Below are 17,833 nucleotides of genomic sequence, written 5' to 3'. Positions count from 1 at the left end.
GCGCGCGGGACAGCTCGTGCGAACTCCCAAATGCTGGGAGCTGTTGGTTGTTGCTCTCTAGTCGGCTCTTCTCGAGCTACAACTACAACTATAACTACAACGGATTCGTAAATTATTTCCGATTCCATTATTGGACCGGCTGATTGCGTATTGCCGACACACTCGCTTTTCCGGCATACAGCTACTTTTTTTTTATTTTTATTTTTACCGCTTCCTTTGTAGTCCTTCCTTCCTCTTGCCTACTATTCTCGATTACTTTTATTTATTTTTGCGTATATATTTTTTGCTGCATCTTTTTTAGTTGACCCAACTGCTGAGAATGGGACTGCTAAATTGTAACTATTTTTCAGAATTCTCATTCTCATGCTAATGCACTTGACGATACAACCCCTCGAGGACTGAGAATAGTAATCCATTTCCGCTACTAACTTTTTAACAATTTATTTCAATGTCATTGTGTCCAAACAAACGATTATGTACTGCTATTATTTTTTTATATTTTCATTTTCATTTTTTATAACTTATTCAATTATAATATTTTATTTTTATACATTTATTTTTTTTTTATAAAGTCAACTCCACTCAAAAATAAATTATTATTTTTTTAATATTTTCTTGACTCAAAAAAATTTATTTTGAGTCAAGAATTTTTTTTTTCTTTTAAATAATTTATAGAAAAAATTTTGGCTCTCATGTTTTTAGAAAAAATTAATAATAAATTTTTTTGAAAATTTGTTAGAATTGTGATAATCACCTTTTTATCTTAAATTATTCATTTTTTTACGTATTTTTCATAAAAATAAATATCTCAACAAAATCAAATAGGAATTTTATTAAAAAAAATGATTGGCTCCACTTGTAAATATTTACCAAAATTTAATTTCATGACAGAAAAAATAAATAATGACTAACACTCTAAAAGTAACAAGAGCAGCATAATAATAATTTTAATTATGTCAAAATATTTAAGTAGGATTTAAAAAGTTAAAAGAAATATAAATAAGGTGTAACTTGAAGAAAAAAAAGAAGTTAAAGGAAAACATGATAAAACTTTTAGCACGTATTTTATCATATACAAAGTTTTTTAATAAACCACCTTAAAAATTCGCGCATCAGGGGAATCTCTGTGTAACGAAGAGAATGGTGGGCGATGAGAGGAGCTTTCTCACCCTCGATTATATTTAAAATCCCCTTGTTGATTTCAATATCATACAAAGTACAAGAGGAGGGTAATGGATAACAGCTTCTCAATCCATCTGTCCTGTCTCTCGGTTAATGCATTTCAACTTTTTTTAAGCTCTCACAAAAGCCAAATAGCACCGGGAAAAACTCAAACATTTATTTCTACACATATATACATCTATATATATTGTACCGAGAAAGAAATGTGTATTTAAAGAATGATAGAAACGCGCGTAAATTGTCGAGAGCACAAAAGAGAGAACAGCGTCAAGAGAAGAGGAAGTCGATGCTGATGGACTCGATGCCAAAGGCAAAACTCCGTAAAATTGAAATTAATGAATGACCAGGTCTTCCCATCCACTCCTCGCTCGGCGAGCTGATGCGGCATACTACCCTCGTCTACTCTCAACAAAGAGGGATTGATATCCTCTGAGGATGAAATGCTATTCCTACTGCTAGAAGCTTTACTTTTCCTGACAGTACAGTCCTCAAATATAATATATATATATATATATATATATATATATATATATATATATATATATATATATATATATATATATATATATATATATACATTTATAAGTGAGCACAGTATCTCCAGAACAGAATTCGTATCACTGAGAAGCCTCACCGGCTAAATAATAATGGTACTTATAGATACACAGCATTGTTGTAAGGAGCTTTAATAACGTAATATCGTTATTACAGATTTTTCCCTCAGGTTTTATATAAAGGTCCAAGAAAATTATTTTTACCTCTCTATTATCTTTATGCTTTTACTGAAATATGTTTTTATTATCATAAAAAATAATCCAATCTACTGCAGATTATCCGTAATAGAATTTTTATTATTCGATCCTTTAATCCATTACTTTATATTAAGGATAAAACTTTCATTTTTTTTTTTTTTTTTTATATTATTACTTCAAGTGATATTGAAGCTCTAGAAACGTGAAAGTTTTTTTTAATCTAAAAATAATTTTATTTACAATAAAACTAAATAAATTTTCAGACAACCGACCCGTGTGATAAAGCGAGAGCGATGGCGATCCCGAGATCAGCGCTCTATTGCCGAAGTGTCATTCAAGAAGGCACATTTGGAAGAGTTTACAAGGGTTCGCTGAACATCGCCGGCCGAGAACAAGAAGTTATCATCAAAACGGTGACAGGTGAGCCAGCAGCTTTCACAGCATAAACACCCAATCTCGTGTATACCTATATATCCTTGCCCCAAATCGCCCGAGTTGCCTCATAATATAATTATCCGGGATCAAACTTTACTACCTGCGGTAAAGTAGATAACAGCATCTATAACAATAACTTATCAACTTACGAGGACATAAATATTGATTCTGAAAATATTGAGCAACAATAACGGGTAAATATTTCAACAGAAGTGGCGTCAGCTTACCAGGCCTCACTGCTGGTGGTGGAAGGCTCCCAATTAGCGGGTCTAGTACACGGGAACATAGCGTCACTGGTGGCTGCATGCCTGGACAATCCATGTCCGCTGTTGGCTTACGCGAGTTCACTCAGCGAGCTAAATCTCAAGACCTACCTTACCGACGGGCTTCATCATCCAGTTACCCGCGATCTGGTAAATGTCGGTGTGCAGGTGGTTCGTGCTGGCGCTTTTCTACACGGCCGCGGTCTCTTGCACAGGTAAGGACTTTATCCTTGCCTTCTTGTACTTGAATTAGTTAAAAATTGCTAATTATAGAGAATAATAACAAAAAATAAAATATTTTATTGAACAACAGGGACATTGCAACAAGAAACTGCTTAATAGAGCCGAATAACTTCCGAGTACGTTTAGCAGACGCAGCATTGGCCCGAGACCTGTTCCCCCAGGACTATCATTGTCTCGGCGACAATGAAAACCGACCAATTAGATGGATGGCTTTGGAAAGTCTCGAGCACAATCAATACAGTACGGCTACCGATGTTGTAAGTTATTGCAATTACCGTCTTATCATCTCCTCGAGCCTCAACTTAGCATTAAGCTCTGCTTTGTACACAGAAAGAAAGAAAGTCTTGAGTCAAGCGTAAATTTTCTTAAATCAATAAAATCTTAAGGAAAACTGAAAATTTCTTGAATGAAGTTAAAATTTTTTGAACGAAGTTAAATTCTTTTAAGCCAAGAAAATTTCTTCTTGCTCCAAAATAACTTCATTCTTCCTTATAATTTTCTTGGTTCGAGAAAATTTTTTTTTCTGTGTACAATTAGTCCACTGTATAAAATTAATTGCTGGTTTTAAAAACAACTGTCAAATTTTAAAAAAGTGCACTTACATTGAATGGGGAGCAAATGAATGGGAAATATTATTTTTCAGTGGTCTTTTGGTGTGTTCCTGTGGGAATTGGCAACAATGGGCGGGCAGCCCTACGTAGAGGTGGATCCCTTCGAAATGATGGCCTGCCTGAGAGACGGCTACCGACTTGTTCAACCCCGCCCTTGTCCAGATGAGCTTTTTGCCGTGATGGCAGTCTGCTGGCTGGGAATGGCTCGGGACAGGCCGACTATGCCCCAGCTTCTTGCCTATCTTCAGGAGTTCTACGACGCGCTCGGTGGATTTATCTGAGGTGTTTGTTGAATAATAGACGCTAATAATTCAGAGATATAGGTATGAGTTGGGACTAGAGACATCTAGTCAGCTCAAGATTTATATGGACAATTTTTAATTAAATTCGTACTGATATTTTGAAGCCAGGAATGTTAACTTTCAGGGTCGAACATTTTTTTTTAAATAAGATAAATTATTATAAATTTTAATGATGTATTATATTTATATATATGGTGACAATTAATCACGTGGATTGTTCCGTGCCCGAAATTAAGCATAAAAACTGCACCATTTTTTTTAAATTCATCATTTCAATTTTTTTTCAATTTAAATACAAAATTTTTAAATTAGAAATAATTTTTTCAGAGAAACTTTGATAAGAATTATGTACGTGTTTTTCGGTTCCATGATTAAGGATAATCTTTCAAGTTTTTCTGTACAATCTTTATTGTATAATGATACGTATTTATTTTTCTACGCCATTAAAGCTCCAGAGACATTAATTAAGAGGGCAATAAGTCGTAAGATAACTATCGCTGTCTATTTTATTTTTTTTCTACTTTTATCAGAGCTTTGAGTGGAGTAAAAGTCGGAAAAGCGGGCACAGGAAAAATAAAAAAGGACTACTTTTTATTAAAGACAATTCGCCAAATCGAGCACAGAGTATTATTTTTTTAATTTTTTGCTCATGTCGCCGGCAACTAGCCAGAAGTGAGAGGAAAAGGACGATGACGAAATAGGGTGAGTTATAAATTGCATTTCGAGAGTGCCACTTTGTGTGTTAGGGTTCACGAAGATAAACAAATAGCAAAACAAAAAAATTAAACTAAGCAATTAAAATTAAAAATCTTAACTTAGATTTTAATATAATTTATAGTTAAGATTGAGAAAAATCTAGTGACTTTGGACTTCTTTCTAGCTGTCGGGGCTAAATGTCTTGGGCACGAAGTGTTGATACGATCCACGTGGAGTATTGATATGTAAAGGATGTTTAAATTTTATTTAAATCTTAAATATTATAGTAATAATATTATTAACAACAGCAACAACTATTTGACCCAATCCGGGTGGTATTTTCCAAACGCTGAAAGTAAAAGTTGTGCTATTTATAATTGACGCTCAACCGCGAGCTGCTTTAATCAAACCGTATCTCAATAAGTCTGATGATTAAACGAGATTAAAAGATTTATAAATTAAAATATGAATAACAACATAAATCAAATATATATCTTGGAATTGAAAGATAATAAAATACTCTTTATTTTATTATTATTATTATTATTATTATTAGTATTATTAGTATTATTATTATTATTATTTGTTTGCGTAATGATAATTTAACAGTCGATTTATCGGAAGATGAATTTTACAAAAGGTACTGAATAAATTATTTTGAGTGTATATCAATATAAAAAGTGAAATTATCTAATTTTTATTCTCAATTCCTAAAAATATATATAGGTATTAAAATATATTGAATAAACTACTAATGAAAGTTTCTCCGTGCGTTTGCGCAAACATTTATACATATATATGAATGTATTTATGTTATGTGTATATTTGAAGTAGTAATAATGAGCGTACAGATCATAAAAAATGTTTGTTATTAGCTTAAACACCACTGAAAAAATCGATATGACATGAATGACTTGAATAAATGAATATGAGTAAATAAATTAGATAAATATATATATTATTCAAAGTGAGTAAGTTATAATAAGTAAAGATAAATCTCTTCTAGTGGGTAAGGATGAAAGACAATTGATAAAATCACTTAGAGTGGAATCAGCGAATAGTTGTTGTTAAACGACTTGTTGATTTCCGTAGAGGGAACGAGGCCAATAAATGCGAAACTCGATCGCTCTTGACTCACGTAAATCTTTCTTTCCATCGGAGCGCCTGTCCTCAATTACGAAACTCGGATATTTGCAAGCGGCATTCAGTACTGCTCTGTACTCTGTACGACAATGATGGCGACCAACTGGAGAGATAGATTTACTGGAGGTACTCTAACAGACTTACTCCTATTCGACATATATATATATATATATATATATATATATATATATATATATATATATATATATATATATATATATATATATATATAAATACATTTTATATAAATGTACGTATTAGTTATTTGCGTTTTAAGTTAACACGATTAGGCTCTCACAACTCGGAAAATACCTTGTAAATCCCATTGTCGTATTTGACCTTCGATTATATAAATATTTATATATATTTATTTAGTTAAATACGAATAAATATAAATACTGTAATAGGAATTAAATATTATGAAAAATTGCGCAAACTAATTTTTAATTAAGGATTTATATAGTTATCCGTATAAATATTTCTAAGGTTTTGATAATTGGGTGAAAGTACTTTGTCATGTGCGAAAATATTGTTAAGGCTTTTTTTTTTTTGGAGTTTTGGGAAGTTTTTTTTTTTTAAAAATGCGATAAAAACAAAGATTTAGACGGAAAATCATTTTAATTTTTATTTTTTTTAACGAAATTTCTATTTGATTTCATTGATATATATTTTTTTTCAAATCCATAAAAAAAATGTTAAAAATCACAATTTTAACAAATTTTCAAAAAAATTTTTACAAATTTTGATAAACAATTTAAAAATTTTTCAAGTATCTATAATTAAAAAGCAATGCGACAAAAATTTCTCAGGTTTTCAATAATTAAAAAAATCAAACACTGCCGATAAAGAGCAATTAAACAAAAATTGTTCCACGTCTAAAAATATGATAATAAAATTTACCACTGCCTATTAAAAAAAAAAAAATGAGCTATAAAATCATCATAAATTAAAAATTTATAAGTTTAACAACAAAGACTCGTTATGTACATGCTTGGTTGCTCTTTTGTATGGCGACATTTAACCAAGGTTTTCTCTATTATTTTTCTATTTGCGTTTTTGTTTCGTTATCTCTATTAGACAAGAATTCAAGGATATAAGGTGTTTTTCTTTCTTATTTTTTTGATAAAGCGTACTTTTGATATCTCAATCCTTTGTTACACTTAATATATTTAATAAAAAAATAAAATAATCGACCTTCAGTGTTGTAGTCAGAAAAAGTACTCGACATTTTTTTCTCAACGTTTTGTTTGATTGAGAACAACATAATAGTTAAATTAATAGTAGAATTGAAATTATAAAATTCTTTTGGTAAGACAACTAAGTAAATTTAAATAAATATTTTTATTCTTATTAATTATATTTGGTGCTAAGCCATGCAATTAAATCCTCCGCGCCACCTACTTGCAAATTTATCTTCAGTAGCTGAGTAAAAAAATAATTGTAAAGTATAATCACTAGTATGAGGTGAGAATTGAAGGAAAAAATGATAAATATATATATATATATATATATATATATATATATATATATATATATATATATATATATATATATATATATTGATAAATAAATAAAAAAAAAAAGTTGAAACTATAACTAAGTATTTTATAAGTGATTATTATTATGATTATTATTATTTATTATGATTATTACATTCGTGAATGTTTTTATGGAGGAACAGGGTAGGTTAGAGCTGCACACTTTTTTCGCTATACACCTTTGTACACGTGGAAACCGCATGTTTCCCTTCTTTTATTTTCATTTCGTTATTTTATTATGTTATATGTTATATATTCGACATATATAATGTAATATATTATTCGCCGCTTGACCTTGGGATCCCACGAGAGATAACAAAGTAAAATCGATGAGAAAAGGATGTAACCGATTTTTTCTTCCTCCATTTCTCAATCGATTTTAAATCTATTTTCAATTTTTTTTAATAAATTTTTTATTTCTATTTTTATTATTATAATTATTATTATTATTAAAATTATGTAATATTGTATTGTATATGTAAAAAAGACTGTTCCACGTACACTGTAAATATCTAAGGGCGAATAAGTGATATACGCTGAAATGAAATAAAAAAAATAAGTTGATTTGTGCAGATTCTATTATTTCTTAATTAAATATATTTATATGTATTATATCATAATAATATGTATGTATGGCATTATTTTTAAATGGAAAATAAAATATACGTGTTAAAAATAATTTTTATTATTATTTTTATTTGGTTAAAATTTACCATTTTTTAGATTTAAAATTTATGATTGCTCTACACAGTAAAAAACTTTGCGACATTGCGTTAAAAAATTTTGTGTTAAAAATTTTTATGTTAAATATTTAACACTTTTTTGTGTTGATTTAATCGAAAAAATGTTCTGACATCATCAGACACCTTAAAATCTTCCAATATAAAAACACATAGTCTTTAATTTACAAAAATTACTGCGCATAATATTTTTTTATCTACTAAAATATTTTTATTTATTTTAATAAAACTATTGATAATTAAAAATATTTTGAACTAAATTTTGCTCGTTGAATTTTATAAATCTTATGATCTATTTTTAAACTTAAAAACATTATTTCATAAAGATAGATATAATGCACTAATTGTAGTTATAAAAAATACTCTAAGTACTTAAGATAAAATATTTTCGGAAAAAAATTTTTTTATCATTAATTTAATTGAATAATTTTTTCACTATGCTTTTATCTATCAAATAAATGTTTAAAATTTTTTAAATCATCAGTAGAATAAAATAAAGTGAATAAAAAAATTAAAAAGCCTTTTTATTTGAGGTAAAAAAATAATACAATTATTATCTGAATTACATTAGAAAGTTTTATCAAATAGTAAAAGGTGTTAGAGGTGCTAAAGAGTATATATAACACGTAACATGGACTTAAAAAAAAGATGTAAGAGTTAAGATTAATTTAATACGGTCAACTATGAACTACTTTCAAAGTCTTAAATAAAATTTCACCACTTCCCTAATTATCTCGTCATCAAATCTCTCACTGGTACAAATAAAACAGCAGCTGAGTAAAGCAAGAACTTTAAATAATGATCCTTAAAATTATACATTGTAATTTTTCAAGTGGTTACTTGGTATTACATATAATTTATTTTTTTTTTTTTTTATATAAAATATCTGTAACATTGTTAAATTGACTGGCTCTGCGTAGCGTTCAATTGTATTACAAAGAAAGAACTGTAGAAAGATAAGTAGCCCTTTCTAAAATTGTATCTGCCGCTACCGTTCTATAACAGTCGTAGGTCTTGGTGTACATTGCTCAAGCAAGGATAACTTTAGTTGTATTAAGTTGTTTTAATGTTAACTTTGCCGTAGTAAGCATAAATATAGTAAGCACAAATAAGAGGCCCATAATTTCCTAATCTTACTTAAAGGGAAATGTTTTATGTATTGTAATAAATTTATTAAATAGTATAAAACATAAAATATATTATATATAGATGAGAGACACCCGGCCCAACCGAGTACTGAGTAACCAAACGAAAACGAAAGTAACGGGGAAAGTTGAGCATTGTTACGAAGCGTAAAATACGACGTTGTAACAAATCGAATATTATTTTAATTTTTATGTTTGTTTAAAAAAAAAAAAAACAAACATATTTGGTAAATATTTACAAGTGGGGTCAAACATTTTAATTTTCATTTTTTTTAACGAAATTTCTATTTGATTTTATTGAAAAAAAATTTTTTTTTTAAAAATACATTAAAAAATTGGTTATTTTTATCTAAAAATTATTTAAAGGATAAAAAAAATTCTTGACTCCAAAATAAATTTTTTTTACTCAAGAAAATATTTAAAAAATAATAATTTATTTTGAGTGGAGTTGACTTTATAAAAAAAAATAAAGTATTGTAATTGAATAAGTTATAAAAAAATTCAGAAAATTTTTCATTAAATTAAAGGATCAAAATATTGAAAAATTTGAGTGTAAAATTTTAAATAATAATTACAATAATTAGATCTAATGTAAGAAAGTAAATAAATTCCTTGACTCGCTCAGTTTTCATGATATTGATAGCCTAATCAAAGTGATCGTACAGTGGGTCTTTTGTTCGTCAAAGACAATGCTGAAATTTCTCTTTAACATAATACTGATATGTAATACCCAAACGTTTACAGCAAATATCCTATGGGCTCTATATACACACGCTGTTTTGTATTCCCAATGAATTTAAAAGTGACGTTATCATTTAGCATATTTAAATTAAACATTTCCCCATTTCACCGATAAATAAAGCCGTTAAAGTACATTATAATACTACAATAAAAATAAAGCAACATCCACCTAGAACTTTCACCTTTTCTCATTTACAATATTGATTCAATATCTTATTCTTTTACACTATATATATATAGCTATCCTCGTAACTATATACATAAATGTCATTTTTATTTCTCACGATCTATTACAAACCTGTTGATCCGTCTTATCAGATAAATCGGATATAAATTTAATATAAATTAAGTTAATATAAATTTAACTAAATTTTTAAAAATTTCTCAATTAAATGTTGAACAAATTATTATTTTGAAATTAAGGCAAAAATCCTAACCGTAGTAATAAATAATAAAATACTTTCATCCGACGGTATGTCTCTTGATTTATATCTCCCAACAATGAAAATAAGTGCGGATAAATTTAATGAAAAGGCATCATGAAAAGGTCTCTCTCTTTCGATAATTTTTTCGTCTTCAAAATGCCAGCATTAAATAATTTAATATTTAAAAATCTAAAGTTTAAATTAAATTTAATAATTTATAATATCATCTAAAGTTCATCCAACTCATTATTTATTTAAAAAATAATAATAATTATTATTGAAAAATCAACTTTAGTGTAAGGCGCGTAAATTCCCACCGTAAAATAGCAATAAATAAATGTTTAAATAATAATAATAATTTAAAAATGAGTGATGATGGTCATGATCATGAAGCTCGATTTATTATACAGTATATTAATATATTAATATAATAATATGTGGCTGTGAGCATCACTTGGTGAGCACATGGTCGAGAAACGGGAGAGGCGTCGACGAAAGTATGTTACATAATATTCGTATAATAAGTCTGAGACTACTAGAGACTAAGACTATACGTCCGTCCTCGACCAACAATTACTATCCATATAATCCTGCTTACAGCAGACCATATATACCATATATACCATATATTACATACATATATATATACGGTACAGTACATACTTGACATAATATATGAGACACAAGACGTAAAAAGATTTAATTGTGCCTTTATTTATGTTACCGCTGTTTTGGTATCATATGTATGAAACAATATAACATGTAACATAACAATGTACAAAGTATCAAGTGCATTTTGCAGATAATTTACTTTTTATTTTATTTTAATTATTATTGCTGGTATTATCGATACAATTAAACTATATTAATTAATGTTGTGTCGAGCAGTGTTTTATGTTAACATTTAAGAGATAAAATTTATAATATGGAGTATAATGACATAAAAAATTTATGATAACATTATAATCAACTGTGTATCTGTTATGAAATAATATAAAAAAATTTGTTCCCAATTAAGATATATTAACAATCGAATGTCACGATAATAGTTGTTAATAGACGTGCCCATATGAATAGCCTACCCAGGTACTACGTAACTCGATGGGTTTGGCGACTAGGCACTCTACTCGGTTACTCACCATTAACATACTGTAACATACATCATGATCATGGTATAAATATAAATCGGCACACATTCTCAATCCGCGATATAATAACGAAGGAAAAAAAAATATAAAAAATGACCTCTCCTTTTTTATTGCCAGCCACACTCTCATCGGCGATCGTTATTGCGATTGGAGAGTGCAGAGCGGTATGTGGAGATGAAATTGCAACTTAACTACTTTACTAAATGGGTTGGTCTTTGCTGCGTGTACGAGTATTACAAGACACATATATGTATATTTGATACTATTATTTTTATTACTTTAGACATTGTAATGTGTGTGAGTGTAGTTAATACTTTTATCACATTTACAGATTACTACTACTGTGCAAACACTGACTGGAATAAATGTGTGTACGACTATTAAAGAAGAGTTTAAAAGATAATAAGAAAGAGTAAGAAAGATTATATTTAAGTCGAATAAAAAAAACTTACTTGTGTGTATTTCAAACTCAAGGACAGACTACTGGTGTCAGTAAATAAAATCGCATAATGTAGTTTTTATATTTATATATATATATATATATATATATATATATATATATATATATATATATATATATATATATATATATATATATATATATATATATATATATATATATATATATATATATATATATATATATATATATATATATATATATATATATATGTGCGTGTGTGTGTGTGTGTGTGTGTGTCTGTGTGTGTGTGTTTATATACACATGGAAAATAAGGACAAATTAATGTATGTACACTTGGGGAATGGATGTGTATATTTTACAATAAATGCGTAGACTTTTATTGAGTGTGGTATTCTTTTATGTTTTTTAATTTTTTAAATTCTCGATGCTATTGTATTGTTGTATGTGCTTATAGATATTTTTTTTTTTTATGTTTGCATGGACTCGTTTTATTTTTAATATTTTACTATTTAGTTTCGACGGATAAACTTTTGTGAGTATCAAATTGGGTCACCTAATTTTTATTATAATTTTATAGTCAAGTGAAATGATAAGCCGATAATCAAACAAGTTTTAAATCTATTTTTTTTTAATAAAAAAAAAAAAACGATGAAATTTTTTGAAAAATTATTTTTTAAAAAAATTAAAATTTAAACTTTATTAAATTACGAATAATAAAATTGACTTGAAAATTATTGATAAGATGTATAATTAAAAAAAAAAAAAAAAAAAAACGATCAAATTTTTGGAAAAATTATTTTTTAAAAAAATTAAAATTTAAACTTTATTAAATTACAAATAATAAAATTGACTTGAAAATTATTGATAAGATATCTAATTAAAAAAAAAAAAATTATTCAATTGCGACAAGAAATTTTTTTGGGCCTATCACTTTTCCCCTAATTTAAGTAATTAAAAAAATAGACCGTAGATAGTAATACAGTATATTAATAGTCTACAGTAAGCATCTTCACACTTAAGTAAACGGTTTGGGAATTATGATACGCCAGAGTAGAGTGAAGTATAAGTGTGTGGCTTAGTAGTACAACACCAGGTTTGTAGTTTATAAATGTAGATGTGTATTATTGTACAAAGTGAAACACTTTAGCTTGGAAAGGTGGCTCAAGACTTGGTTAGCCTTGGACGCGTTAGATTGCCCAATATTAATGCCATGCTTATGTGTTATGTTACTTATTCAAGTACTATAGAAAGATACTTTTATCGCCGGCCGGACCACGGTGCTGGCTTTCGATTTTATTGTTCTACGCGATCTTTTGATTCATGGATAATAGCTGATGGGCGCTGGAGGGAACAAGGATGAGATTTCAGATAACACATGCGCTAAGAACGTGGGGAAAATAATTTATCCATTATTTGATTTTTATTATAATAAGTACATCTATTCTATTTATATTTTTTTTAAAATTATTATTAAAAAAAAATTAATAGAATTTTTTATTCCCAAATTTTTACCGACTTACACTTCAAAGCTTTTATTAAAAAAATAAATTTCAAAACAAAGCGGCAGATTATGTAAGACAGAATGAGCGTGAGAGTAATTTTTGACACCCGAAAAAAAAAATAGTCATAGAAAAAAAAAGGTTGTAATAAGTGTAGGACGTAATTTTGAGTACAGTAATGTCTTCAAGGTTTTAATTTTGGGCTCCGATTGTACAATAATGCACTAAGTACCTCTGAATTGAGAAATCAACTCTAAATATTTAACGTTTAAAAAATTAAAATTATGAATCAATAATTTCACAGAGAAGCAATAAATTTCAATCAACTTAAACATTATAAGATACATATTTGGTTAATTGAATAATGTATTAAACAATGCCAATTGTAGTCAGTAATTTACTTGATTACAAGAACCATTATTACTTACGATAACAATTACTTTTAGATACTGCGACAGTACTCGGGTGTCAATTTAAATAATTAGTTATAAAATTTACAAAGAAGAGAATAATTACTCTCGACTTTCAGCATTGATTGAAATTTCTCTTCATTGTCAATTACAGTAATTTCCACGATTGATTTCACTAAAAATTTATTTTTAGCCATGAATTCAGATTTCGATTAAAATAAAACTGCCTTATAAAAACAATTATTTTTATATGAAACATCTCCATTTAATTCAGTTCCAATTACGGCAAAGTCGCCGTCCTTCAGCATTAATTTTTTCGGTTTAAAACTCTATAAATAATAAATAATTAATCCGAGACATAAAACAATTAAATGAGAAAATTAGTAAACGTCATTACTGATTAGTCATTACCCATAAGCCATTAACAATTATTATATGGTTTTTTTCCATAATAATCACCATGAATAGTATACGGAGTCTCTCACACTCTGTGAGACTTGTCTCCAACACTTGTCGAGGATTTATGACCGCGCCACGCACGCTGAAGGGCGTATCATCATCTTTTTTCGTGGCCAGAAGCATCAACCAGGGTCCAGAGTAGAAGAGAGGAGTGTAGAGGCCTGCTCGTGAGGTTGCGCTCGTTATCCACTTCTCATACTCATAAATACTCGAGTATTTTTATCAGGGTACTTCTACTTGTACTTATACACATACTTGTTCGTTTACTTTTTCTTTTTTACCTATTTGATCCTATATATCTATACCACACACGCTGTAAACGTTCTTGCTGTTGCTGATGTTGATTTTGTTGTTATTTCTGCTACCGTAGAGTGCAGTACACGCGTACAGGAGCATTATTATTCTCAACTCTCTTTATTCAGCAGCAGTTAAACCCAGGAGTGGACTCATGCGTTCCCTCATTGCTAGTTTGTTTTGGTATCACTGTTACTTACGTCTACACATACGTAGACCCAATGCAACTTAACTAAAAGCTGACTCTCTGAGTGCAGGTGCATGACCGAGATGTAAAAACTAGCGCACTTATGCGCCTGCAAGTTATCATAATGGTACACGTGTCGATACTCTACAAACAACATTTTATTAATTCTTCGCCATCGCTGACATTTTATAATTCTATGAATTATATTTTATACGCTTTATTATTTATAACAATAAATATAAAGATTTTATTGCTCTCTGGTTTTATTTTACAGCATAACTCGCTATTATTTATTGCATATAAATTTTTATTATCCAATTCCAATATATATATTTTCAGTTTTTGTTTTTGTCAATAAATATTTTACTTTCTAAGATTTTAGAGTGTCACAAGACTCCGATTTTACCGCGGACTAGAAGTCTATTAGAAACTTCGGTACTACGTTTTAATATTACATTTAAAATTTAGGGCTCACGAAACAAACAGGCGCTTAATAGTTCACGTCTTACTCTTTTCTTTCTCATTTGTCATAATGTTAAAAATTTTCATTATAATTTTACAAACAATATTTTCAAAATTAATGGACAAAATTTTTAGCCAAAATTTTAATGATAAAAAATTTAGAGTTTGTATTTTTACAAAAATTTGGTAATTATTTACAAGTGCTTGTTTTCACAGCGCATTTGTAATAAAAAAATGTCGTGAAAAAAAAAAAAATAAAAGGTTTCGACAGCTTTTTTTGCCTTTAAAAGTGGGAAAAAATTTTGACCTTTATGTTTTTGGATAAAATTCCTATTTCATCTTTTTTTGATTTTTTTTTTTTCTAAAAAGTACGAAAACAAATGAACAATTTAAAAAAAAACTGATTAATTTACAATACAGATATGTACCAAAAAATTCCCAAAAATTTTTAACAGTAATTATGGATAATTAATTAGACAATCATTAATTTAAATACATTTTTCTCAACCATAATACATATGAGTTTAATTTTAATAATAATTATTTTTTGCAATTTTAATACCGAATAATTGAGACATCAAATTGATAATAGTAAAAATAAAAATTAAATTTTTGATTCGCTGAATTATTTTTGTTATTAACAATCAAAGTTCGGCTTATATTTAAGTATAAGATGAGAAAAAAATGTATAATTGTGTGATAAATTAACAAACGCGGAATAAATGAATATTTATATAATAAGTATAAGCGATTCTGGTTTTTACATAACATATATATATGTATAAATTGTAGATTGCGCCTCGTCACGTTGACGGTCAACCAAGAAAGTCTTTAGGCATGCGAAAGTATCAAGAGTCTCGTATCGTGTTATTTAATATTATATGTGTAAGTGATGTGTCTGCATGTCGATGTTTATGTCGATGTGTGTTAGGGGAACCAAGCATGTTTGGCTAAAGCTGCTTGTATGTATTTAACTTCTTGATAATGTGAGTGATTGTGAGTCATCAGTGTGTTGGTTATGACATAACGACGGCGTAATGTATACGTTTAAAAGAGACCAGCGGGGCTAAAGCGCGAGCGCTCACGGTACGCGGGGAAAGCAGTTTTTAGTCGGTATTATACATTCACTTTCACCGTTTCTTAAACTCTATTACTGTACTCGACTTCTTACGGTCCCAGTAGGTCCTTTATACCGATGTAACTGTATTATACTTACCAGTACTTACTACTTATATTCATTCTTATATAGTTATACTACTTACATTGTTTAAATTCTGTCCACGTGCAAACTGCGATTTATTTAACCACTGACAACGCAAGCCTAATCTTTCGATTAATTCAATTTAAAAAAAAAATTTCATCTTATTTTATTTTTTTAAGCGTATAATTTAAAAATTTGATCTTTTCATATTTAATTTTTGATTAATTAAAATTATTTAAAAATTCAATTTTAAATTTTTTTCTAAAAGAATTTTAATTTTAACAGTAATAGTAATAATTTAGTGATGGTATTGAAAAAAAAATTTACTCTAAGCTTTTTTATTAATTTTACATAATTGAATTTCCAAAAAAAAAAATGTAATTTGTTTTGTAACAATCACAGAAAATTCATCAAACGACTATATTATTTTTTATCGGCAATATAAAATAATAAATAAATTCTACAATTAAAAATAAACCATTTATTTTCTCCTAATTATATTTTGACCTTCATCGCCAACCTCACGAGTAATAAAAATAAATTTATCGTCAAATAATTCACTTACAGAGTCTCGAAAAAATATTAAACACTAAATAGTTACAGACCACAATCGCCCATTTGTTCGTCTATTGGAGCAACATTTAAAACCAAAACAAAGCGGTTATGTGTAAAATCGTCATAAACTATTAAAATATAATACATACATTGTATAATACTCGACAATAAATCCAAAAGATCTCGTAGGAAAAAAATCAAGCACAAAGCTCGATTAAAAACAAAGAAAAAAAATATTTGACTCGTGAAATGCCATCCATTCCTTGTCGCCTAGGTATCGGATAAGTGCGTGGTGTGCGTGCTCGCGTTTCTCATAACTGTCGAGTGCCCAGTGCTCTCTACGACCTGCAAGGTAGCTTTACTTACAATTTGCAGTATGTTCTCGGTACATATATGTATATATTCAATACCACAAGATTAAACTCGAGCTTGAAGGTGGCTTTTTCTCCACACATTTACACATCAATACTCCACATCCAGTGTAAGTACTATAAATGTAAGACGTAAGTTCTCGGTACTGTGCTGGGATTTATAAGTATTGATGTAAAGAGTAGGTCCTTAATCTTTGCCTTCGACAAATGCAAAGGGAGTGCCCTGTATAATAGCCTCAGCACGACTTTCCTGACACTCAATCGCTAGGCCTTTGACTCCCTCTCCTTCTCCTCCCTTTCGTAGACGCCGATAATTATTAAATATCAGTTTATAAAAAAATAATTAAATATTTAAATAAATAATGAATAAAATATTAAAAGCCATTAAATAAATCACCAGTCAAGTAGCAAATAGTTATTATAAAAAATAAACAACTCTAGAGTGCATTAGACATTAGACATTAGACATAAAATATACTAAAATAAATTTACTTGTAAAAAATATGACTCGAGTATCTTTAGTTATGTGTGTATGTATTTATTTATCCATATATATTTATATATATATATATATATATATATATATATATATATATATATATATATA

General features: G+C 28.4%; 1 protein-coding gene across 2 annotated transcripts in view; it reads left to right on the top strand.

Annotated features, from left to right (window-relative positions):
- Positions 1-5,770, top strand: part of LOC141529394 (tyrosine-protein kinase Dnt) — a 144,410-nt gene extending 138,640 nt beyond the window's left edge. For both annotated transcript variants that reach the window (XM_074245898.1, XM_074245897.1), the window contains 4 exons: positions 2,198-2,354; positions 2,580-2,847; positions 2,946-3,132; positions 3,519-5,770. In XM_074245898.1, the coding sequence (XP_074101999.1) occupies positions 2,198-2,354; positions 2,580-2,847; positions 2,946-3,132; positions 3,519-3,767 (861 nt within the window). In that variant the 3' untranslated portion in view covers positions 3,768-5,770. The remainder of the gene's footprint in view (positions 1-2,197; positions 2,355-2,579; positions 2,848-2,945; positions 3,133-3,518) is intronic.
- Positions 5,771-17,833: the final 12,063 nt, after the last annotated feature.

This window comes from Cotesia typhae, unplaced genomic scaffold (assembly GCF_013202065.1).
Source record: "Cotesia typhae breed Kobodo isofemale line unplaced genomic scaffold, CoteBio_Ctyphae contig_48, whole genome shotgun sequence".
In the NCBI taxonomy this organism is placed as follows: domain Eukaryota; kingdom Metazoa; phylum Arthropoda; class Insecta; order Hymenoptera; family Braconidae; genus Cotesia; species Cotesia typhae.
The sequence above is the reverse complement of the archived record's forward strand: the minus strand, read 5'-3'. Positions and strand labels throughout refer to the sequence as shown.